The sequence below is a fragment of the Dermacentor andersoni genome, chromosome 3 (assembly GCF_023375885.2).
Source record: "Dermacentor andersoni chromosome 3, qqDerAnde1_hic_scaffold, whole genome shotgun sequence".
NCBI lineage: Eukaryota > Metazoa > Arthropoda > Arachnida > Ixodida > Ixodidae > Dermacentor > Dermacentor andersoni.
In genome coordinates, this window is record NC_092816.1 from 73,155,856 (window position 1) to 73,180,007 (window position 24,152).

Sequence of the window (24,152 nt, forward strand, 5' to 3'; positions counted from 1 at the left end):
ACTCTCAGGCATAGATCTCTCTCGTCAATTCATATTGAAGGTCTCGAATCTCGCAGCCTTAAAGCCATTACGTAGAATACGATGGTTATCTACTTACGCGCCTGTGCTCGTAAGTGCACGTGTTACGTGACGCCATTGGGCAGCAAAAGGGTGTTCCAGATCCCCCCCCCCCAGCATGGCTCTGAGTGGCACTGGCTAACGCTCCCAATGATAGATTTCTCTCGTCCATCCATATCGAAGGTCTCGAATCTCGCTGCCTTGAAGCCATTACGTAGAATACGAGGGTTATCTACTTACGTGCCTGCGCTCGTAAGTGCACGTGTTACGTGACGCCATTGGGCAGTAAAAGGGCGTTCCAGATCCCCCCCCCCCCCCAGCATGGCTCAGAGTGGCACTGGCTAACGCTCCCAATGATAGATTTCTCTCGTCCATCCATATCGAAGGTCTCGAATCTCGCTGCCTTGAAGCCATTACGTAGAATACGAGGGTTATCTACTTACGTGCCTGCGCTCTTAGGTTCAAGCGTTACGTGACACCATCGGGCAATAAAAGGGTATTCCAGATCCCCCCTCCCTCAACCATGGCTCTGAGTGGCACTGGCTAACACTCTCAGGGATAGATCTCTCTCGTCCATCCATATCGAAAGTCTCGAATCTCGCTGCCTTGAAGCCATTACGCAGAATACGAGGGTTATCTACTTACGTGGCTGCGCTCTTAAGTTCAAGCGTTACGTGACACCATCGGGCAATAACAGAGTGTTCCAGATCCCCCCCCCCACCATGGCTGAGTGGCACTCGCTAACACTCTCAGGGATAGATCTCTCTCGTCCATCCATATCGAAGGTCTCGAATCTTGCTGCCTTGAAGTAATTACGTAAAATACGAGGGTTATCTACTTACGTGCCTACGCTCTTAAGTTCAAGCGTTACGTGATACCATCGGGCAATAAAAGGGTGTTCCAGATCTCTCCCACCATGATTCTGAGTGGCACTGGCTAACACTCTCAGGGATAGATCTCTCTCGTTCATTCATTTCGAAGGTCTCAAATATTGCAGCCTTAAAGCCATTGCGTAGAACACGAGGGTTTTCTACCCACGTGCCTGTGCTCCTAAGTCCACGCATTACGTTACGCCATGGGGCAGTAAAAGCGTGTTCCAGATCCCCCCACCATGGCTCTTAGTGGCACTGCCTTATACTCGCAGGGATAAACCTAATAAACATAAATACTCACGTTAATGGACGGGTTGATAATGCAATTGATAGCGCAACGTACGCGTGATGCCGATATTGAGGGTCCGGTTCACACCGGCGACAAATTAACCTTTCTTCCACTTTCATTTCCTTTTCCTTTATTTTCTACATTTTAATTTACACCACACTTAATTTTCCGGATTATTTCCCTGGCTTAATTGTCTGTTGACTTGATATAGAAATGATTAACGAACATTGAGTCCCTCTGTTTCCTCTCTCTCGTTTGTACATATTTATAGTGTGTGTGTGTGTGTGTGTGTGTGTGCGTGCGTGAGTGAGAGATAGAGAGAGAGAGTGAGTGAGTGAGTGTGTGTGTGTGTGTGTGTGTGTGTGTGTGTGTGAGAGAGAGAGAGAGAGCGTTACGCTGTCAAAATGGTTTGATCGGATCGAGTCGAGAAATTGGGATTGGTGTTCTCTTTTTGGAAATATATATATTGTCGCCACATCGAAAATTTTGGCATGTAGTAGTACCGTTTAATTTCTCCCGTCTGGTTGTCACCCTTCCCCTTGTGAATATATACCACTGTTTAAGTACTGAAGACACCTAATGGACACGTGTCTCAGAACGCCTGAGGTAAAGTAGAAGAATAAACGGTTGCTTGTATTGCATTTTTTACGTTATAGTAGTTGATTGTTCTACGAGCCGCAATCCAGAGAAAGAAATATTTCGACATACCATACTGAAAATTAGACATTGCTATAAACATTGAGAACATTCCCTTCTTTGGGGCAACTACATTTGGTTTTAGCCACAGGAACGTATGCAGGACCGCATGCGAGTTCCTTGGTGACACAAGACGAAATTCTTTTTAATTAACTGATTTATTTATTATTTTATAAAATTCAACATTACGTTAATTTACAGATTTACTATTTATTAATTTACAAAATTTCAGTTATATTGATTAAAATTTATTGCCTACTAGCTTCATTCCCCTTCAAAAACGCACTTCCTATACCCTTTTCCGTTTAACCACCGGCTTCTTGGCCAATCCCCCGTAGTGGTTACACGTCATGGTATAGGAAGCAAGCAAGCAAGTTTCCGCCTGTCGACCGGCTGTTAGCCTAACCTCTGTAGTGGGCACAGTTCAGTATCAGTATCATCATTATCAGAACGCTCCCCCGATTCGGCAGGTTCCATTAGATCGGAAAGCACTTTTATTTAGACCGAAGAATATACAGCCCACCTCACAATAAGCTCACGAGGCCTCAAGCCCTCACGTTCAGAATTCTTCAAACCGACATGCACCCCACGCAGAACAGACTACATGACTACATGCCTGACCTATACACATCATCATAGTGCGAAAATTGCCATAGCGCACTAGACGTATATCACTTGCTCCGGCCGTGCGGGCGGACCCACGCAAACAAGAATCAAGACTCTGCCAGGCTACAAGCAGCATTACGCAGCACGGACCTGGCGGAGCAGCTCTGGGCTGTCCAGCGAGCCCATGATTCGGCCAGGGAGTTACAGCTCCCGGTCACAACGTGGGAGTAGCCCGCTCTTTGGGGCCTTGCGCCTCGTAACTCGCAGGACCTTTCATTAAAGCTATTCCATCAATCCATTAGTTCTAAGGACATCAGCAGCTTCGGCACGCGCAGTAGCCCAGCATGGAGGGGGGGTTTTTCGTTACAGGACTTTGTCTGTGCAGCTGAAATATAAAGTTTGGTAAGTTTAATTGGTGAACCACAGGTCTTTCTGCACTGCAGGTGTCAGATTTCATGGAGTCAGCTGCGACGCCTGTGGTATGCGCGACATCTTGGGAGTTCGCTGGAAGTGCGAAGTGTGCACTAACTACGACCTGTGCGTGGCTTGCTACATGGCCGGAAGGCACACAATGCACCCCTTCATGCGCTTCGACTGGCGCGGTGACAAGGGGTAAGCAGGACTCAAAAAGTCGCCATTTAGTCGGAATTCGGCAAGGTAACCATGGTGGCAGTTTACTAACACTTGTTCGGGCTTGCATCGGAGATAAGTACCCGCAAGCTTTCACAATCATCATTAGCATAAGCGACAGCAGTAGCAGCTTGCTACACTACAGTTTAGAAAGAAGGCCTGTACCAGAGATCGCTGATTAACCGTGGAATTGAGAGCATGTCCGTCCTTATTTATGTAAATGAAGACACTTGTGTGGAAATTTTTGTTTGCTATCAATGCTGTTTTCTTGGTGTCATTCCGTATTCCAGTGTTTCTGTGGCACCGTTTTGAAGACATTTACTGTCGATACTGATGGCCTTTCCGGTCCGATACAGCGCGGCAGATAACAAATGCCCAAGAAATTGCTGCACGATCAAAAAGAAAATACCATTTTGTCGCTTTCCTAGAAAATCACGCAAAATGCAATTCTCACTCGCTTATAATTTTATGAGCTCAATATATATCTTGTTCATAATTGTGATTCCAGCATAAGGGTGCCCCCCCGACAAACGTCAACTGGCATCGATGCAGATGGCATGGTACACGAAGGTAAGTCATAAAGGAACATGAAGTGAAGCATGTAAGGTGATCGGGAGGCAGCAGACCGTGGTATGTTCATATCTATTTCCTGAGCCTCCAACTAGAGGCAAATATAAGAACTGTTGCCTTTTGGAGCGTTGTCACAAGAACGGAGCGGCTTGCAACTAGACCGACATTGATTTAACGGCTGAGAACAATGTCTCGTCATCCCCTTGAGCCCTTGTATGCGCCTACAGTTTTCCCTGGCCTTCATCGTGTTAGACATACACAATCGCTTGTTCACATTGCAGTTGGCATAGACAGACTCAGACTCCGTACGATTCACCTGAGCTGCGGCTCCTTCAGCTACAAATTGGTAGAATTTATTCAGAACTCGGACTCAGATTTCATTTCGTGTGTTGACCCTACAATGTCCAACGTATAATTTTCGTTAAGCTAATCTTAATGCTTCAAAATGCTGATTGAAGTGCGAGATCGAATGTTCACGTGAATACCGTCGTGGCGTTTCTCACACGCAGAAGTGAAGTTTTCCCCCCATGTGTGGATAACTCTTCGAATAAGTTATGAATAAACAAGCGGTTTCTATCTTATTGTATTTCAAAGTGAAATAATACAACTTTTTGCCCGCTTTGTGGTAAAAATATACCCTTCATTGCCAAAGATAATACTGCTCAATTTGTTCTAATTTTCGTCAGTGAGGAATGCTGTTTGGGCTTTGGAGTATTACAGCGAAACCTGATTATCTATTTTACTTTCTGTGTATTGCCGAGGCCACGCATAGGAAAAAAAGGAGCTATAATAACATTCGCGACATTTTGATATGCATTTTGAGCGCCTCGGAAAGCAGAGACTAGATTCACTGGGCCAAATAGCTGCTGTGTTATTATCACCTAATGTAAGCGAGCTAAGTGCATACAATACGTGAATTATGACTTTGTTCTCTTTCTTTAACTTCAAAGGAATCCACTGCGATGCTTGTGGCGAGCGTGCAATTTTTGGCCCACGTTGGAAGTGTCTGTTGTGCTATGACTTCGACCTGTGTGGCACCTGCTACATGGGAGGCAGGCACAACCAAGAGCACGCCTTCCTGCGCCTCAACATGCCCGGTGGTACCGCGTGAGTCCTGGATGATACTGTTTTAGAACTAGAAGTATTTTAGGTTCACGCGCCGAGTATATGCGTCAAGCGTGGCAAAGCTCATTGTGTAAAGCTTTCTTTTATTCACCTACGATTCAATTTGCGCGAGGGCACAAAGTGTATATGTACTTAACGGCCCGTCGTGTGGTGAATCAGAAGAAACGAAGAGAATGAACGAAAAAAATTCTTGCCGTATCCTTGGACTTGTGTAAGGCCGACATCCCTGTGCTACATATGCAATCAAACAAGGCTGCTTTTGTGTAAGGATATACAGCGTGTCCAAGCTAACTTTAGCAAGAGTTCAAAAATATGCGAATGCCACGTAGCTGGACAGAACCAAGGTAATGTTGTTTGCCGTCGCTTAGAGATACCCAAATTATTTTTTTCATTCCCCATAATTTGATAATTAGTCTTAATTAATTAATCAAGTTTTAAAATATTGTAATTAGAATTAAAGTGTCAATGAGAGAATTGTAGAACGGCATGAAAAACTCCCGATACAGCTTTCTGTTGCTCAATACGTGCTACATAAAAGTGTTTTTCCGAGCGTGAAATTAGCCCGCAAATACATTCAAAATTCCCGCTCGACTGTAATTTAATTGCTCGAGGCACTTTGCGTGTATTCGCGGGCTTCTTTCACACTCGGAAAAGTAATTTTACTCCCGAATCACCCCCAGCGATGAAACACCACAGTCTCTAACTCTGTCAATTTGGACGACATTCCTTTCCATGATCTTTCGTTTTTCAGCTTACGCGCTATGCTTGTGAAATAGGTGCGCCTAAAAGTGCCAACCAAAACACGCAAGCTTAATGCGACGTTACTTATACCGTGTTTTATATCGATCTGCAGCTTTGTTTTAGAGTGGGGAAGTATCACTCCGGAATAAAGAGCTGCGTCTTTTGTTTTTTAGGCGTGTTACTGATTCTCCGTAACCATGCATTGGAATGACGTTATCTCAGTTACTGCTTCTCATACGCTTAACGACAAGATGAATATTTCTTTTTTTAAGAACACACACCGAATAGAAAGAGTAATAAACACTCAATCCCACTTGATTGAAGCTGCTGCTGTCCTTTCTTTGATTCAGTGATTTGCAGAGCTCTCCAAGTGCATTGGTCCTATAAAAGTTAAATAAACAGGAATAAAATGCCTCAGAAAGGCTGGCCTACGTTTCGACAGGTGCTCCTATCTATGACAAAGGCGCCTTTGACAAAGATAGAACCAAAACGTAGGCCAACCTTCCTGAGGTGCTTTATCCCTGTTTATTTAACTTTTATAGCACAGTGTGCTACTCCATCTTCTTCTTGATTCAAGTACATTATATTATTCTGTATCAGTGTGGTGTCATGATGCCTACTAAAGCAAATAAGTGATGTCTGGGGGGATGGGTAGGGGGGTTTAACACATCCGGACTATTTTTGACGACCCAGCGCACGAATATTTTTTTCCTTTCGTCTCCGCCTAAACCTAACTTTCGATGCCGAGAGTTGAAGACGCGACCTTTTGCTAAGTAGCAGGGTGTCATTGCTGAGGAAGAAACCATGGCCTGCGAGTCTAACGGAACAACAGCTGTTTGCTTTCTAAGCAAGGTTTATCAACGTTTCCAGAACGAGGGTACTTCCTAGGAGGACAACGGCCAGGACACAACTGAGCTATCTTGCACCCGGAGGTAAGCTCCTGAACAGCAGTAAAGTAGGGAACCTCCTTACGACAAGATTTCAATTCCTTTGCCAAAATAATGCGAAAAGCCGCAGGAGCAATGCTTCGTATACGAAAGGGAAATATTAGGTTAATTCGGAGTGGTATTCTCGGACCATCAATCACATTTGGGGGTACTTTCGCGAGATTTCGCTTCACTAGCAACGGACTCGTCGGCCACGCCGGCGTCTATGCATTCGACAGCGTTCCCTGAATCCTGCTAAGACAGCCTCCTTAACACTGCGCCAAGAATGTGGTTGCTATTAAACGCCGGTGCTTTTGGTGCTAGTCGAACAAAGTCTCGTGAAAGTTTCCCCGAACGTGATCGTTTGAGAATAAGATACGGTCCCTGCCTTGCTAAATAGCACTTCTTGAACACCGAAAATGTTGGTCTTACGACGTGTGGAAGCACGCTAGGCAGAGATTGGTTTGGGGTACTAGGACGAGAACAAATTTTGTGAAACAGATTACCTTAGCTTAAAAGAATTGTTCATTTGCATGCGAAGTATACCATGGTTATTTACGGAAGAACAGCTCCATTATTTCGAAAACACCGCGAATGTGCGCGCGGATAGAAGAAACCATGGTGACGAAGGTAACTTGTGCAGAAGATGTCTGCGACACGACAAAAGCCAAAAACAAGGACCAGTTATCCGAAGCACACATTTGAGTACCAATCCGCAAACTTGTAGAATAAAAGCAGTTGATCTATAGCCCTAAACATTGCTTTAAATCTTCCCGTCAAGCCTTCACTATTCCAGGCTTTACGGGAAGTTTCAGGTGTGACTCTATATCACTGCTGTTAATTCGGGTTCTTTCTTGAATGACAAGGCCCTCAACTCAATATTGACCGACGCATGTAGTCTAACAAATATTTCAGTAGCCTTGATGCTAAAAAGCATCACTTAAATGGTCGATATCTCTAACCAATTCTTGTACAGTTATGACGACTGGCCTGATGTGACTTAAATATTCATGCTATAGGTCCATAATTTCTTTCTGAAATGTTTCATCCAAAGTACCATGTTTTAAGGAAAGGTATGCAAATTTGGATGACATAAGAACACTCAGTGCGACTGAAGGGATTGTAATTTTGATACACTAATAATCACCATTTCCTTTGCAGGCGTCAGATTCGACAATATTTGTTGTGACTCCTGTGGTCATGGCAGTATTTTAGGAGCACGCTGGAAATGCGACGTGTGCGCCAACTACGATCTGTGTGCCGCTTGCTACCTGTCCGATGCACACAACCTTGATCACGCCTTTGTGCGCTTCGACAGGCCCGGTGGTAGAGGGTAAGCGCATGAGTTCTGTCGGTGAATTTCTTGTTGCTTTCACATATATCCACCAAATTTCGCAGTTTCTACTTGAAATGGATGCGTCGCTTTCTGCTTGCCCAACGCCATGAAAACATCCGTTTCTTATCCCCTGTTTGCCTTCAGGAATTTTGCATAGGATAACGGGACTTGCTCGTCGCCTCTCATATACTAGAGTTCTCCAGTAGAGCCTCGCTCTACAAGAATACTCATTTAAAGTCGAGCACATTAAGGGCTCTCACAATGTGGGTCCCGATTTCTTAAGTCGTTCACAATGCAGATCAGTATGAAAAATTTTTAGAGTGCGATGTATGATTGTAAGTTTTTTCTGCAACTAGCATTTCTTGTGGACTACTATTGTTAGTGACGCTTATTTTCTACAGTGCTTTTCCTTTCTTGTTTTTTTTAAGGGGGGGATGCGGTTTGAGTGGGAGACTTTGTGATGCACGTTTAGTGCGCGCTTAGATAATAGAATTTTTATGAGATCGGGAAGAAAAGTAACAGTGATCATAATCATCATCGGTGGACGGGCGACGGAAAGCGAAAAAGTGAAGTTGGCGCATGGTGAGAAAGAAGTCGGCCAAGACAAGGCGAGACGTTCCGTAATTGGAACAAGACTGGCAAGGGTAGCAGAGCTGCCAAAACGCAGTGACGGATGCCGAGGTTTGCTGCATTCGGGCTGTGGGCCCGAAGATCAAGGACCTCTACTGGATCGACGTGAGCTGCCCTCGCTGCTATGGTCGATTCTATAGTGTGAGTGCCGAGGATGATGCTGTCAGTTTTCGGGCATGAGCTCAAGGAATTCGACCGGAACAACATGCCCTGCCTTCTCTGTCGTGACTGATCAAGGAGTTCGCGTTTCAGGGTTCTGATCCTGGAGTACGCCTGATGCTCACCCGTAGGTCTGACCCGCGGACGTCCCCAGGGGCTCGGTCGGAGGCCTTACGCCTGAATAGACCTGCCCAGCGCACGCTTCTGAGAGGTGAAAGCCTGGCGTCTGACCACAAGGCTCGACTTGTTCTGAGGCGGCAGAACACGTCTTTGCAATTAATGCTTGACCTCAGTTGCTCCCAAATCACTATCTAGGAATCCTTCGTAACAGATATGCGAACTTCGCTTAAACACACACAAAACTATTTTAGTGCTGTTCCTAATGACGCCACGCTTTCTGCTCTTCTGATGGCATACTCGCCGGGTTATGTTTGTGCAGGTCTTCCTTCTCCGCGTCAGATGACACATGCATGTTCACATGTTAAAGGCTGCTAGAGAACGGTGTATCTTGAAATTAAAAAATTGTTGCTTGACGTGCACAATTGAAACTTTCAATGTATGGACGTAATGAACGTAGTTGCAGCACCATCAAAATTTGTTCTCAGTCGACCAGCCGAGATTGCCATCACACGAAACACTTTAATGACATGATCTTGCACCATCAATACCTGTCTTTGCTTTTCGGCATACGAACTGTCACCGCTACCATTTTTACAGGATTGTGCAACGTATACGTACCCGCGTCGCAGAACTTATTGCTTGGGGCTTTGCGAACTCGACTTGATCAGCCGAGTGTCTTGAGAAGGAGACTGCATAAATGTAAAGGCATTGTGGCATGAACTCGGCAATATGCTTACTGTATAAGGTCAATGCAATATTGGCCACCTTATTTCCCGTACGCCTGCGCTTTGCCAGTCAATGGAGTCGAGCGACATTGAACTCAAAGGGCGAGCAAACGTCATTCACAGTTGCGCTGTAACGATCGCGACTACGAAAGAGAGAAATTAAATTTCTCTTCAGCTCCATTTATGTTTACTTTATAAAGTTTACATATCGCGATGACCTCCTGACAGCAAAATTTCAGTTGAAGCAACGAAATTTCTTTCACCTGCACCTTATTATTTAATTCTTGGGTGTTTATCCTCCAAAACACGTGAGGGGTTACGAGCGCTGAAATCACTTTGATCACCTTGGATTGCTTAGCGGGCGCCCATATCATGGTATACTGTGCCTTTGCTTCCTGCCTCCACCAGTATGTGGCCAGCTAGGCCTGAAATTGAACTCGCAACCTCGTGATCAGCAGTAGGACGCCACTGCCACTAAGCCAACACGACGGGTCTTCTACTCATTTCGTATATGGAATCCTATCTACCACGAATAGTTTAGCGGCTATAAAGTTTTCTGTCTATCATAATGTCACCTGTTTGATTGCTGAACTTGAATAGCCACATTCTGATTGAGCTGAAATCTACAATACATACCAGCTGCGTGTCAAAGTTTGAGTCACGTGAAATTGACCATGGGGTCACAAGAACTCCTCACCGCTAGCCTGTGGCGTCCTTAAGCTTTAGTTCAATGCGGTTTTGGAACGCCAGACCCCACCTATAGCTGTAAAGAATATATGTGAAGCATCACATTCGTCTGTGGCCGTTCTGGCGAGTAAGTTATGCGCCGTCAAGCAGACCAGGGTTGCACTTTTCTCCCAGGTAATCCAGAAATTCACCTTGAGGTAAACCAGATGCTACTGGGCTTAGCCAGACGGTGCGCGTAAGAAGATCCGGGTTTGTCGGCTGCGGAACACCGGCTGGTGGTTTCGTCTGCACGAACAGCGATTCAAAAGCAAGTTTCCCACCCCGTGCGTGCCAACCCACTGCTGACGCTCGCCGAGAAGCTCTTGGAAAACCGCAGCTTCGTAGACAAATGCGTGAACTCGCACATTGTGTTCTTCAGAGGTTTACTTGAGCAGCTCGAGGATGGCGTACTACTGGGGTACTGTACTTGTCGCAGAGGAAGGGGAATGTGTTCGCAATGATCAAGCAGCTAGTCAACCACGTTCTTTCTGACCCTCGGCATGTCCGAACTCAAGAATGACGCCTGCTAGAAGTTTTCGGGAAAGTAAAAGTATCGGTCAAGGCGCGCCGCCGCAGGGTTGACGTCACAGCCAGACACCTGCAAAATGCTTCGCATAACTTCGATTCCCACAGTACCGGGTATCTGCATAATATTATGCATCACAAATTAAGCACAATTGTATGACGGATTAATAACATGTAGTGCTTATGGTACATGGCAAGAAGGAGTACTCAAAAGGCTATGGGTCAGTCAAACCGCAAAATGCATCAAAACAATTTTCTAAAGTCAACAAGGCACCGCGTTTTTATTAAGCGCATGTTTAAAATTTAGAAATCACTTTATAATCATGGTTGTAAGTCTCTTGTGCGCAAGACCCAACGACAAATGTGATTTAAACTAAGCGGTCAACTAGGTTCATTTCGTTTCGTTACAGTCTTTGGACAACTCAATTTTAGCGTTGCCACCAGGAACAACTTGCGTTTCGCTTTCTCCATGCAATGTTTCAAATAACTAAAAAAATATATTTGTGATTGCAGGATTAGAGTGCGCCCGAGGAAACAGTCAACTGACGCGGGGTCGAAGGCCATTCTGCATCGAGGTAAGGCGAACATAAAATTTGGAGGACGCTTAAGCTTCGCCTTTAAGAGTGAAGCACAACAACAACCAAAGATCCTTGACTGCCTCACACGCTTCCCAGCAACTGTAGCTTATGTAACCGTAATATTTACCGGGAAATGCTGGCGGCGAATGCTATGCACGAAAGCCACTGGGCGAGCTTTCTGGTAGAAACGCGGCCCCTTGTATGGGCCGCGGATGCGCGGTGGCGAGCGCCGTCTGGATGGTGATGTTGCAAGGAACCGAGTCTGCCGCACTCCTCGGTGAATGTTAGAAATGCTGGAAAAGGGGTTTGTGTTTGAGTTTCCACATAACATAATTATGTTTTCTGGTATATTCAAAGTACAATCCGACGCTGTCTTGTCTGTAGGTTGCGTTTAGGTTGTACTTTATATTTTTCTGACGCTTCTCACTTTGAGGAATTTAATTATTTCAGTAACGCCTCTGCGCCAAGTGGAGGGCCTGCGTGATTGCGGTTCGGAATTATTTTTAGCCAAACGATGTCCGATGCCGACACCGGATTTTTGGCGACATGGGGCCCGTAACGCTCTCGGGTTAAAATGAAGTAATTAACTGCAGAAAGCGGTAGTGTTTCTCTGCTATATTGCGATTGCAATTATATGGACACACCAAGCGAATTTTCGTCGCCGTCGCCGTGATGTTCTGTATAAACTTCAAGTGCGATAGCATCGCGGTCGCGTGCTTTGTGCTTTAGTTGCGAGTGAAAGTTTACGTGGGTGAGCCGAGGAGTATGGTGGCTTGGAGCGGCGGTGCCTTCTCGTGCTCGCAAGGGAGGAAGGAGGAGGGTGCGCGCCGTCTTCTCGCGCACGCAAGGGGGGAGGGGAGGCTGGGCAGGGGGGAGGTTGGTGATCGTTCCTCCTCCGCTCAAGCTGCGGCGGCTGAGCACGGTCGTGCGCGTCCTATGTTGGAGGCAATCTGCGCTGAGGTCGAAGGCTGGCGGCCGGATATAGCTGACGGCAACGTGTGCACTGTGTTCTCGCGAGCCTAGTTCGCGTTGAAGTAAGAGGCAGCACGAAGGGGAATTCGCTCGCCGTTGCTGCCACTCGTCATAACGCAGGCATTCTACAGCGAGTGTCCGCGGTCATTGATTGAGATATGGTCGTGTTGGCCCGTGCGCGCGTGACAACGTGCTTGTTAATTTAGTTAGTAAGCGAACGTTTACACCAGTTTTTGCAGCTGATAAAACAGCTAACCTTAGTTCGTATAGCTGTCCAATAATTTGCCATAGCAATCAGTGCTTCGCTTGTCGGGCAAAACTGACTTTTCTTAAAAATCCCAGTCGTATACTTAAAAACATTAAAAGAATGTGTGAGACTGCTAGGACGGCATGCTAATTAGCTACCAGAGTGCCTTGCAATACTGTGGGACATATATTTGTGCATAAAATATATCTGCACTCTGCATGGGATGTTAAAATGATACTCCGGCTAGACGAAGCTCTACGCAGTGTGCCTCGCGTATTTGGCGCGCGCTTACAGATGTGCCATTTATGTGACATTTTTCATTCTTAAACTTTATCTACACATGTGCGTTACATATCTAGAGGCACAATATAGGAACACGATCGCACAATTATTGAAATTTCCAGACTTGGCATTCCTTTTTAATATTAATGATAGCTTACGTACTCTAAGGCAGTTCAAGCAATTCACGCCGATAGCGCCATGAAAAGCAACCATGCTCATAGCCAAGATTTGACGCCAACAATATTCAGTGTTTTGCAGCAACGTATTCGTCGCAGTAACTGGAACGTGCCATTATGTTGTGTTGAAAGGAATCTACTGCAACGCTTGTGGCGAGCTCGGAATCCTCGGCAAGCGCTGGAAGTGCCAGTTGTGCATCGACTTTGACCTCTGTACCACCTGCTACATGGCGGGCAAGCACGACCAAAAACATCCGTTCCTACGTATTGACAAGGCCGGCGGCATGGCGTGAGTATCGAGTTTGAAGACAAGGCCTTCTTTGCTGGCTTCGTACAGGTTTGGCGTCTCTGGTACCTCGCTGTCAATGTATGTAACCTCTTAACAAAATGGTGTCGTAGCGAGTCGCAAAATGTATCAAAAGGTATACGTTTCAGCCAAACAAGAAGCGAAAGTTAGTCGCGGAGTACGTGAAGTTGACGGTACCGGCGTAATTAGCTCAAATAGAGTCGAAAATTAACCACTTTGCACCATAGACTTCACTGTCCCCGAGATCGATCCACCTGGTTTCTCGGTTTTAAAAAAAAGAATTTCGTGCCCGAACTCCACGCGAAATAAGACAACGTCGACGTACATGGGCGTAAAAATAAAGGAATGAAAATAATCGACGGGATCAAAAGAGAGAGGGTCAGGAAAGCAAAGTATAGTGAAAATAATGGGGAAATATCATGCAATTATACCACACTGCATCATTTTGCACCCAATTTCAGTTCACATATATATATATATATATATATATATGCCATGTCCGTCAACCTTGCCTTTTTTTGCAGCGGCTTTGGTTGACACACCTTCTTTTTTTCGGCGCTAAGTGCTCGTTAGATACATAGAGATAGTACGAATTTTCAAGAGTATTGGTCACTGCGTCCAAGTGAACCCCAGTGTTGACTTGTAACTTAAAACAACATGAAGCAATCAATTCTAAAGTCAGCTAACTGGAGGCAGGGTTTATTTCTTGTTTGCCACTTTATGCACCATATTTGTATGTTGCCACGCATACAGAGTAACTCTACCGCTATCTATCTGAACACATCCAGAACGTCAACGCACTGAAACCCTGCATTATAGTATTTCTGGCTCCAAAGAAGGCTGCTGCTGTCTAAACATGAGATACCTCCAAGCCGGAGTTCAAAAATGTGAACCGCTCTTTTCATCCTATCCGAATTGAAAAGGGGCGACTTGTTGAACCGCTCTTTTCATCCTATCCGAATTGAAAAGAAGCGAGTTCTTGTCCTTGAGTAGGTCAACCATAGTTAACGTTCAGGAATTTTGAGGCTTAGACACCTTTGGTGATTCTTAAGTCATTTACTACACAAAACAACTTGACGATGATGATTGTACGACAAGGACAGCGTAATTTTAAGGAGTACAGCAGTGGCAGCAGGACGACAACGGCACGACGGCACCGACAAAGTTTACGAAGATGGCGCAACGATGACGACAGCGGCAGCGACATTAATTTATTTATATAACAGCGACGAGGCTGTAATGACTGCCCCGATGTTATTTTCTGTGAAACCTCGAATGCAAATACGGCATGATGCCCGGAACATTTCTTCTTACCAGTGTAATACGAGTCTACAAGGTACTCCTTGTAAAATTTTTCTGTGCCAAGTATTAAGAAAGTCATGCCTTGTGACGGAAATTGTAACAACTAGCATTCATTATTTGTACCTTCATTTTATTGAATCACGAATCTCGCAGCGTGCTTACTATAATTCGCCGTTGCTTATCGTCTTGATCGGCAGTTAAATAACTAAAAGACCAAAAGAACTTCGCATACTCATTTGACACTGGTTTCTACAGTTTATCTTTCCTATTCCATAATCGTTGTTTTATATCATCATGTCACTGCTTTCACCTGAGGCAACAAAATCGGTGCTCGCTAATTCTGCCTGTTCGTTACTGCACATCAATTCGCGTAGTTTGTGCGAAAACCATGACAGTATTGCTGCCTTCTGTGAATTGCTCTGTCGTTTCTTTTCATTTCTGTGTGTTACGGAAACGTGGTTAGGTTCTTGTGATGGCATTCTGTATTCGTACAGAATATTGTTACCGTGATTCTGGTCGCTACGGCGGCTCGGCTATGTTTATATCGTTGGCATTAAGTAAAAAGGTAGGTTTGACTTCTCCTTAAACGTTTTGAACTGTGAATCCGTGTGGATTGAGGCTAACTTTTCCCTTTCCTGCAATCTGAATAATTTGATCATTGCATCCATTTAACGTTCCCCATCTTCATATATCACGGATTTTCTACATAATCTTAGCGCAGTACTCAATATAATCTCTGCTGAAAACAAGAAAGTTGTACTGGTTGGTAACATCAATATTAATTTAGTGGACACATATAACAACAGTACAATATCATATAGTGATTGCTTTCTTGGTTTTGGGCTTGAGTCACTAATTTGATCACCCTACGCGATTTTCACCCAATGAAACTGGTGCTCTTCTTCACCACTTATTAAGCAATATCGCACCACTGTCACGCGCAGGAGTCATTGATGCGCTTGTCACTGATCATCTTCCCGTACTTCTAACTTTCGTCGCAAAACATCCTCGTTCTAACACGTGCCATTTTAATTCTAGCCTAAATAAGGACAACTTTGCCAATACAATTCATAGCACTGACTGGACTTACATTGGCAACTTGCGTGATCCTGAAAGAGCACTAGAGAATTTTTGTTCCTTGTTACTTAAAGCAGTGTATGCAAACACTCAAACTGTCAAATGCAGGAAAATATTTAAATTTCCCCATAATTCCTGGTTAACAAAAGGTTTGTTAACGAGCATGCGAAAGAAAGATAATCTATATAGGAAAACTAAAAAGCAGCCATTCAATGTGGATCTAAAACTTCGGTATAAAAAATACAGTAATTTGTTGAATAAGCTTCTAAAAAATAAAAATGATTTTATTATGAAAAGAACTTTGTAAGACAATAGTTAACCCCAAGAAAAAATTGAAATTTTTCAATGACTTCTTAAATAGATCACAGGTTATTAGAATAATTGATAAAATAAATTATAAACAACAAATCTGCGCCGAGGCATCCGGCATTGCTAACTCATTTGGTGATTACTTCTATGAAATATACAATGATAGGCTTGTAGCTTCATTGTATCCTCTTACGTGTAACCATTCATTTTATCTCTTTCCTGTCACCCCTCATGAAGTGTGTTCAACAATCCTAAATCTAAAAACCTCTAGCGTCGGGCTAGGTAATATTTCTGTCCATCACTTTAAGCTCGCTGCTTCATATATTCCGGAAATATTAAGCAATATATTTAATTTCATTTTTTAAATGTAGTACCTTTCCGAGCTCACTTAAGAAGACCAAGGATATCCCGGTGCACTGAAAAGGTGATATTACAGAGGTATTAAACTATCGCCCTATTTGTTTTGTCTTCAATTAGTAAAATTATTGAAAAGTTGTTTCTGAGACATATTAACAAGCGCTTTGAGAAATTTAAGTTCGTGCAAGTTGTTAAACCAAATCAGCTTTACTATCATTAACCGATTTCTTAAAGTCTTCCATCGACAATGACGATGTCGTTGGTTCTGCATTTCGTGATTTTACTAAAGCCTTTGACACCGTTAGTCATATCTTATTTACTAAACTAGAATCATTGAGTATAACTGGTCCACCTTTAGCATTTTTTAAAGGTTTCTTACTTGATCGCGAACAATCAGTCTGCACAAGTGGCGTTCATTCAAATGTTAAAAGGACACTAAAGTGAAACAACAAATCTGTTTAGACTCAGAAAGCATTGTTTGAGAACACTGCAGGCACTCATTTCAAAATAATAGTTTCATTATTAGGTGAGAAAATAAAGGTTGAAGTATGAGTATTTGAATTTCGCACCGAAACCCCGACGCCGGTACGTCAGTGTGACGTCAGGGATTCCAAAGTATGTTTTCGCATTTTGGCCGCGTTGGCTGAATAAAGGTTCCCGAAACTTGCGATGTTTAATATTTGGTTCATTTGGAACACAGTGTAGTCAATATGTACCGCTATATAATTAAGTAGACCCTATAAGATTCCATCAAAATCAATGACGTCACAGCGACCAGGTGCGGGAACTTCAAGGAGGCGTGGCCACCCGTCTTTCGTTCTTGCGCTTTTTCTGGCTTACCAATCGTCTTATCGTTGTAAGATCTGTGTTTTTAGTGTCCTAGAGAAGTAATTTACTGATGCAGATGTAATAATTTTTCTCTTTAGTGTCCCTTTATGGTCATTAATCAAGGTGTACTGCAGGGCTCAATACTTGAGGCTTTACTGTTTTGCACCTACATTAGTGATTTACCTGATTGCATCAATCTTCCTAAAGTTGTCCTTTACGCTAATGATACCACCATTTCCATGCCACATAAATTGTTAACAACCCTAATCACTAAGCTGAACCACGAATTGACCAAAGTTATTCAATGGTGTTGTTTAAACAACCTAATTTTGAACCAACCTAAAGCTCAGTCCATGCCTTTAAAACATCTAAAAAAAGCTCTCCTTTATCTACCGCAAGTATCCATAGACCATCATTTAATCACAGTGCTGGATTGTGTAACTTTCCTTGGCACAAAATTAGACCCTAACTTGAGATGTAATAATCATTTTGCTTATGTTAAACAATAAACTGCTTTTGGTATAAGAGCTCTCCTTAAATTTCGTCTATTTTTTTTCTGTGCGCGCCTTATTGACTTTATACTTTGCCTTCATACACAGTCTCATCACATATGTTATTACTTATGCTGAAATACATATAACTCTCACCTTTCGTCCATACAGCACATTCAGAACCAGGCCATTTGCATTATTACCAACAGTTAATTTTACTCTAATAATTCTTCACTCATTCAGGCTAACTTAATTCTTCCTATACCTGGTTTGTTTATATTTCATTTACGTGTCACTCTATATAAATTACTTAACAAACAACACGCGTTTCAATTAATAGGCTCTAGGTTGCTCACAAATACCAATAGCACTAGGTTTGCCCATAATCACAACTTTCTATTACCTAAATGCAACAAGAACTATGGCAAAATGACATCCTCCTTCTCGGCGATTAAATTGTGGAATAACTTACGCCATGTCCCTAAATCGTCAATATCTTAGCATGAATTAAAATATGAACTTAAAAATTTCATTTTGTTTAACTAGTTGTCCTGGTTAATTTGTATATAAAGTGTGTACTTCATTTGTTAGATAGGTGTATGCAATATAGATTGATAATGTGCGAATTTTTTTTTCCATGTGTGATTCGTTTCATAAGAATCGAATGTATTCCTTTCAACTACTTAGTTCGCTTCTTATTTACTTGTATATTGCATAATTTTACACTGCTGTATCAATTAATCATTTTGTACCAATCTTGTTGTTAACCAAGGGACCCGTTGCAGTCGTTTGACTTTGGGACCCTCGCCTGTATACTACTAACAACCAACTATGTATCTTGAATGAACAACAAAATGAAACGGAAACTGAAACTAGGCCATTTCAATTAGCCAAATTATTGTCCAAGCTATAATAGGTTATTTTATGTATCCAGGGTTAGGGTGCCTCCAAGAAATACAAATGGCAGGCCACAAGTGAGCAGTTCTGCGACTGAAGGTAAGTGCTTTGCGACAGTAGTAATGCAAATAGCCGAAGTACTGCAGCACTTCATTGCCGTTACCTTAATTACCTCTAAAACCACAGTAGCTAAAGCTGGTCTGAATTCCGAGTCAGGAAAAATTGAAAAAAGAAAAGCTAGTGCGTTGACAAATTGGCGTTTCGACGCTTTTTATCGGCGACTGATTAGTTTCTATTAAAGAGCATGTGTGTCTTTGCTTATAGGATATGAGACCAACATTGGACCATTACAGAATAGCCTACGCGAGCCAAACGTAAATGTCTTACATTCGTGAAAAAATAGCGCTCTCCTCACTGCGAATGCTCTGCACGTTTTTGTTTCTCTGCGGTATACGTGCGTTTAGCTTTTGTCGTGTTTAACTTATGTAGTGAGAACCAGCGTTCTCAAAAATAGGGGCAACCGTGGCTTCCACTTAGGTGTGACTTGTCGTCATGGCTGTGCTGACGCTCTCATTGATCGCCAGTAAATGCTTAATCGAGCTTCCACTTACTCCCAACTTGCATAAATCGCAATTTATGAGCAACCATAACTACACACGTAATAAATTACAAATACAAGACACATGTAATATTTTTGTATTTTTACCAATAAATAACTTCTGAAATTCTGAAACCAGACAGCCCAGTTTCTGATGGTGTGAGCGCTTTTGGCAGCCCTCATTGTTTTCAGCTATACATAATCATCATAACCCCCGATATTATTCTTCGTGGCTGCTCTCTGTGACCTCGCTCAATAAAAATGTTCAGTCTGCTTCCGTCCTTACAAAAAGTGGTGGAAGTGCGGAATATCGAACACCGTACTTTCCATGATGATAACTGTATATACAGGTGAAAACTGTGAGGTATGGCAAAAGCGCTCCCAATATCATTCGGTGGTTCTGGCACCGCAGCCTTGGCAAGACGTGTTGGCATGAAAGCTGCATGTTTAGGATAATGAATTGTCTTGTCTTCAACACTTTTTCACACAAGGTATTGGAGGGTGCAAAACCCAGTTGTGTTTTATTTTCACGTTTGTGTTCGCGTCCGTTAAAATAAATGTCTTGAAGACAAGCACACCGTAACCTTATGCTAGTGTTGAACGTACAAAGGGCTCGTACGCTAGCTAATCTTTACCTTTCTACTAATGACCGCATAATATGCTGCAGGCTGGCATGAGCTGCCTAAGTTTTTTTTTTATATAGAGCTGTGTCGTTATTCTTATCATGGATATTCCCGATATGCGTGAGCAACTTTTTCTCTATTTAGCGACAGTTTTATTCATCAAATTTCATTCCTTCTGCTCATGTTATCATTCGTTTGCTCGGACTTTATTCGTTATGCTCAGGTAATCTGCGGTAACCATGTTCACCGAACATCGTTTTTACAAACAATATCCCGAGAATTGTAGGGTTACATGACGCTGCTAATGCCAATAAAAAAACAAGCGCCTTGTTCAGTGACCTTGCAGAATCACAGCTCAATTTTCATGAAGCGAAGCTGTTTGTCTTTTCGAGCATTTGCATTAAGAATTTTCAATGCCTGTAATGAAAGCGCACGCTTCAAGAAATCGTCCATTTATCACTCACGACAAGCTCCAAATTTTCTGCAGATATAAACTCGGTGTCACATTTGGTTCTCCCCAAGCACAGTAGAAACATGCTTAAAATGCATTTATAACGCTTTCGCGAAATGCAGTACGTAATATATTGAAAGAACGTAATTGACCCATGGTACTTAATATTTTTCTACATATTATACATAACGTGTCCCCTATCATCGTCAAATATTAAATTGTTGCTGCTGCTCAATTTTTGCGGGACTGAAAAACATGGTGTAATTATAACGGTCATATAAGGCTTTGACGATCGATCTCATGACGATCGATCATGTTAAGGCAGTCGCAGTGAATTACTTTATTTACGCCGAAATTCATCTTATAGGGGCTCTTAAACACTTTTTATCGAAGTCGAAAAATGCCTTTGACGTTAAAATAAATTATTTCATAAATACTTTGCAGCAAAACGTAATTCGATGATTCAGCAGAAGCGGAGTTACCGGCTATCAAATATCGACTTTCATCACCCTCGCGATGCTGCAGCTTCTTCAGTGCCTTGCATGGCGAAAGCTATGGCGGAGCTGGGCATGCCGTCAATGTGAGCGTGAGCAGACGATAGTCGGTTTCTTCCGGAAGTACGTAATTCTCATCAAAACCCAATAACGCATATTTTGGCTCACTTCCGCCTGTTTAGCAAACTGCATCAGCAAACATACGCAGTAGCAGTAGGAAGAAACACACTGTCCCAAACAACCTTCTTGACTTAGTCGGCTATCGACCAATAACAGCCGTCTATGGGAATCTTGCATATGACGACGTATGCAAGACGCTGGCAGCTTCGAAATGGGTGGGGAAAATACTTTATCTGAAAACTGTGTTTGAGAAAAAAGGTGACCTCGTGCTCCGCTTGTGAGCGCCACGCGACTCGCACGATTGCGAAATTTGGCTGATACGGGCACTCGCCGAAACCATCACGTACCATGGTCACTCGCTGAAAACACCTTCTGCATTTTTATCGCACGGGCACCCACGGTATCGCTAAGTTTGCCTGTGGGACTGGGGTACAACATAACTGCCATGGGCAGCTGTGCAGTTTCGTTATGCGTCTTTGCTCCTTGCAGCTGTCAGCTTTGACGGAATCATATGCGACGGCTGTGGACAGAGAGCGTTTGCAGGGGCGCGCTGGAAATGCGGCGTGTGCGCCAACTACGACCTGTGTACAGCTTGCTACTTCTCCAACAAGCACAGCTTCGGCCATGGCTTTGTGCGCTTTGATAGGCCTCATGCTGAAGGGTGAGCTCCACTTTTTTTGCTGTTCACTGTCTATACGTGAAAGCAATCGGGATTCAACCTGAGTATTATCACGGTCACTTTTGCGCTATAAATAGTTTTTTTCATCCCTTGCGTCCTGGAGCATGTGAAACGAACAGCCTGAAAGTCTGGTTGTGCTGTGAAAAAAGAATATTAACAATTGTGGAAAGCAAAAGGTGTTCGTTTTAATGGAACTGGAATACCACAGTGCTTCTGTGTTCATCAAATTAACCAGTGACAAGATATAAATGCTGCATTTCAGGCATCGGTACAAGTTCTCGGCTTCCCGAAATAATCGTGAAGCCTACATCGCCCAACTAATCTATCGCTTAATATTTTTCAATTAATTCCTCAGGCTAATCATTTTACAGTTAAAGCAGGTGTCATTAGGTCACTGTTTCTTTTTCCTTTATGGAAGTTTTAAACTTGTTGAAAAGCTGCAGCATTGAAGGCCGGTGTTTAAGAACTGCTTGGGCGTCATTTCAGAATCAGGGTTTCCCCGAAACGAGAATCGGCCGATTGCATCTCTCACCCAGGTAAGGCGCAAACGTATTCTCAATTCCGGCGCGGTTTCTCATAGTTCAAGTAGCTTTGTGTTGTACCATGTTACGCGTGATTTGACAACGAATGAATCGAGAGAAACGCCTGTCAACATTAGGCGTCTCGCGCATCGTGTTTACACACCCCGTCTATCTTCTTTATTTCAACGCGATCTGGGCACAGAAACCTAGCCAGCTATACAGGCCAAACTAAGATTCAAGGTGGAGATAGTATTCAAGCGAAATTTATCTATACTTTCCTATGAGACTGTGTTGCAGTGCTGCACCACAGAGTCTCATGGAAAACGAACTATAGCCCAAACCATCACCCTTCTAACCGTCCTATCTTTCAGTTACAAAAATGTGGTCAGTATTACCCAAGGCACAGTAATCTATTATAACAAAGAACTAATTTGACGACGTTGTTATCTTATGTGAGCTGTAACCAGTGCTCGAATAATAATTAAGTGTTGCCTCAAGAACAGCCCGCACTATGGTGCGAACACAACAGATGCGAATTCAACAGGTGGGAACACAACAGTGTTAGAGTCGAATAGAAATGAGCGGCAGGGTGATTGCTACTGTCTGACACATTTACATTTGTTTGTTTGTTTGTTTGTTTGTTTGTTTTGCAGAGAACGGTCGGTTTAAGTTGAAGCTAGCCATGTGGGAGAGGGAGATCAGCCTCGGCGATCCTGACGCGATGCAACGAACTCGTGTGCAACAGCACCGGTTGAAGAACAGCATTTTAGGGGCCCCTCATCTGTCCACATACTAAATTTTCGTTATATGCTGGAAGTTGTTACGTGCCCTCTAGGGAGCTTTCTGCCGCAAGAATTTTTCAGATTCGTTCATCGGTAGCAGAGATCGAAATATCTGAAGTGCCGCGAACTCGTGATTTCAGAAGACGAGCTTCACCACCAAGATAAACACTCTCTCTACTTGCCCCCGCCTAGCCTCCGCAAGCGAAAGTCCTTCCTTGTGTTCTCCCATAACGGTGTTCGCGGATCACGTGACGCATCCGTCGCTGGCCCTGCCTTCTTTTATTGTATTTTTTTCTTGCCTTTTGCCGTGCAGCGCACATCCGGTGGTCGCGCGCGATGCTGTTGCATTTGTCTAACTTCGCGCAGCGCAAGCTTTTGCGCGCTGTGCACGACATCTGACTAGCGGTATAAGTCAGTGCCACATGAGCACTGAGGAAGACGCAAGCGGATCAAAGAGCACGATCGCGTGCTGGAACAAGGTAGAAAACGGCAGGTAATTTCGTTTTCTGTGCGCGTGACGGCACGACGTGAGAACAAGCGGACGAAGCTGACGTACGTCCCTCTTGCCACGACAGCGAGCAAAACAATGACTCGCAGACATTCGGTTTTTATTATTTCTCTATACTTTAGATCGTCTAGAGAAGCAACAGATCAAATAACTTCTGTAGCCTTGAATAATCCTCGAAATCACGTGCCCCGCTGAGTGACGTTTCAACAATGCCGATTACGTAGGCGCACTTGTGCGTCTGACCCACGGTAGTCTGACCTCGATGCTCCTGCTGGGACCGCGACTCACTTGAGAAGAAGGGCGCGCGGCGTTTCGTTTGAAATTTGAGCTGTTTCTGTGGCGTGCAGCGGTGCAATACTTTGCAGGCGTGATCGTCAGCTCGCATTGCCTACACTGCGGTTGTCTGTTTACAATAGCCAAACCTGGCGAGGGGCCTGATACGATTGCGTATGGCGCAGTGAATGTGAGCCATGTTGGCCCGCGAAGCGCAGCCAGCGAAGAATCAGGCCAATCACGCCTAGTCTCAACGAACTGACATGTTTTTTATTGTTGCGAACGCGACTACTGCGGCCACTTATCACTTTCCCGCTAGGCATGGTGCAGCAGCAACACAAAAAAGGTAGCGCTGCTTTGGGCGCTGTATTTCAGCAACTTTAAGATTGTATCACTCCTCCCTTCTTAAGATATATGCTACGGGGAGTACTTGATCACTGGTTTTCGAGTTCTTGTGCTACGCCGTAACTTTGGAGTGCAAGGTGCAGCCATGACAGGGTTGTCCACGGCACAGCTACTTCCAGATATACTTCCAGGAGAATGTTCC

The 24,152-nt window shown here is 43.8% G+C and overlaps 1 protein-coding gene across 3 annotated transcripts in view; it reads left to right on the forward strand.

The window, feature by feature from the left end:
* The window catches only part of LOC126545248 (uncharacterized), a 50,844-nt gene that overhangs the window by 19,395 nt on the left and 7,297 nt on the right, over positions 1 to 24,152 (forward strand). For all 3 annotated transcript variants that reach the window (XM_072287202.1, XM_072287203.1, XM_072287204.1), the window contains exons 5-14: positions 2,964 to 3,132; positions 3,659 to 3,720; positions 4,671 to 4,827; positions 6,457 to 6,518; positions 7,674 to 7,845; positions 11,247 to 11,308; positions 13,121 to 13,277; positions 18,594 to 18,655; positions 21,332 to 21,503; positions 22,008 to 22,057. In XM_072287202.1, coding sequence (XP_072143303.1) covers positions 2,964 to 3,132; positions 3,659 to 3,720; positions 4,671 to 4,827; positions 6,457 to 6,518; positions 7,674 to 7,845; positions 11,247 to 11,308; positions 13,121 to 13,277; positions 18,594 to 18,655; positions 21,332 to 21,503; positions 22,008 to 22,057 — 1,125 coding nt within the window. The remainder of the gene's footprint in view (positions 1 to 2,963; positions 3,133 to 3,658; positions 3,721 to 4,670; positions 4,828 to 6,456; positions 6,519 to 7,673; positions 7,846 to 11,246; positions 11,309 to 13,120; positions 13,278 to 18,593; positions 18,656 to 21,331; positions 21,504 to 22,007; positions 22,058 to 24,152) is intronic.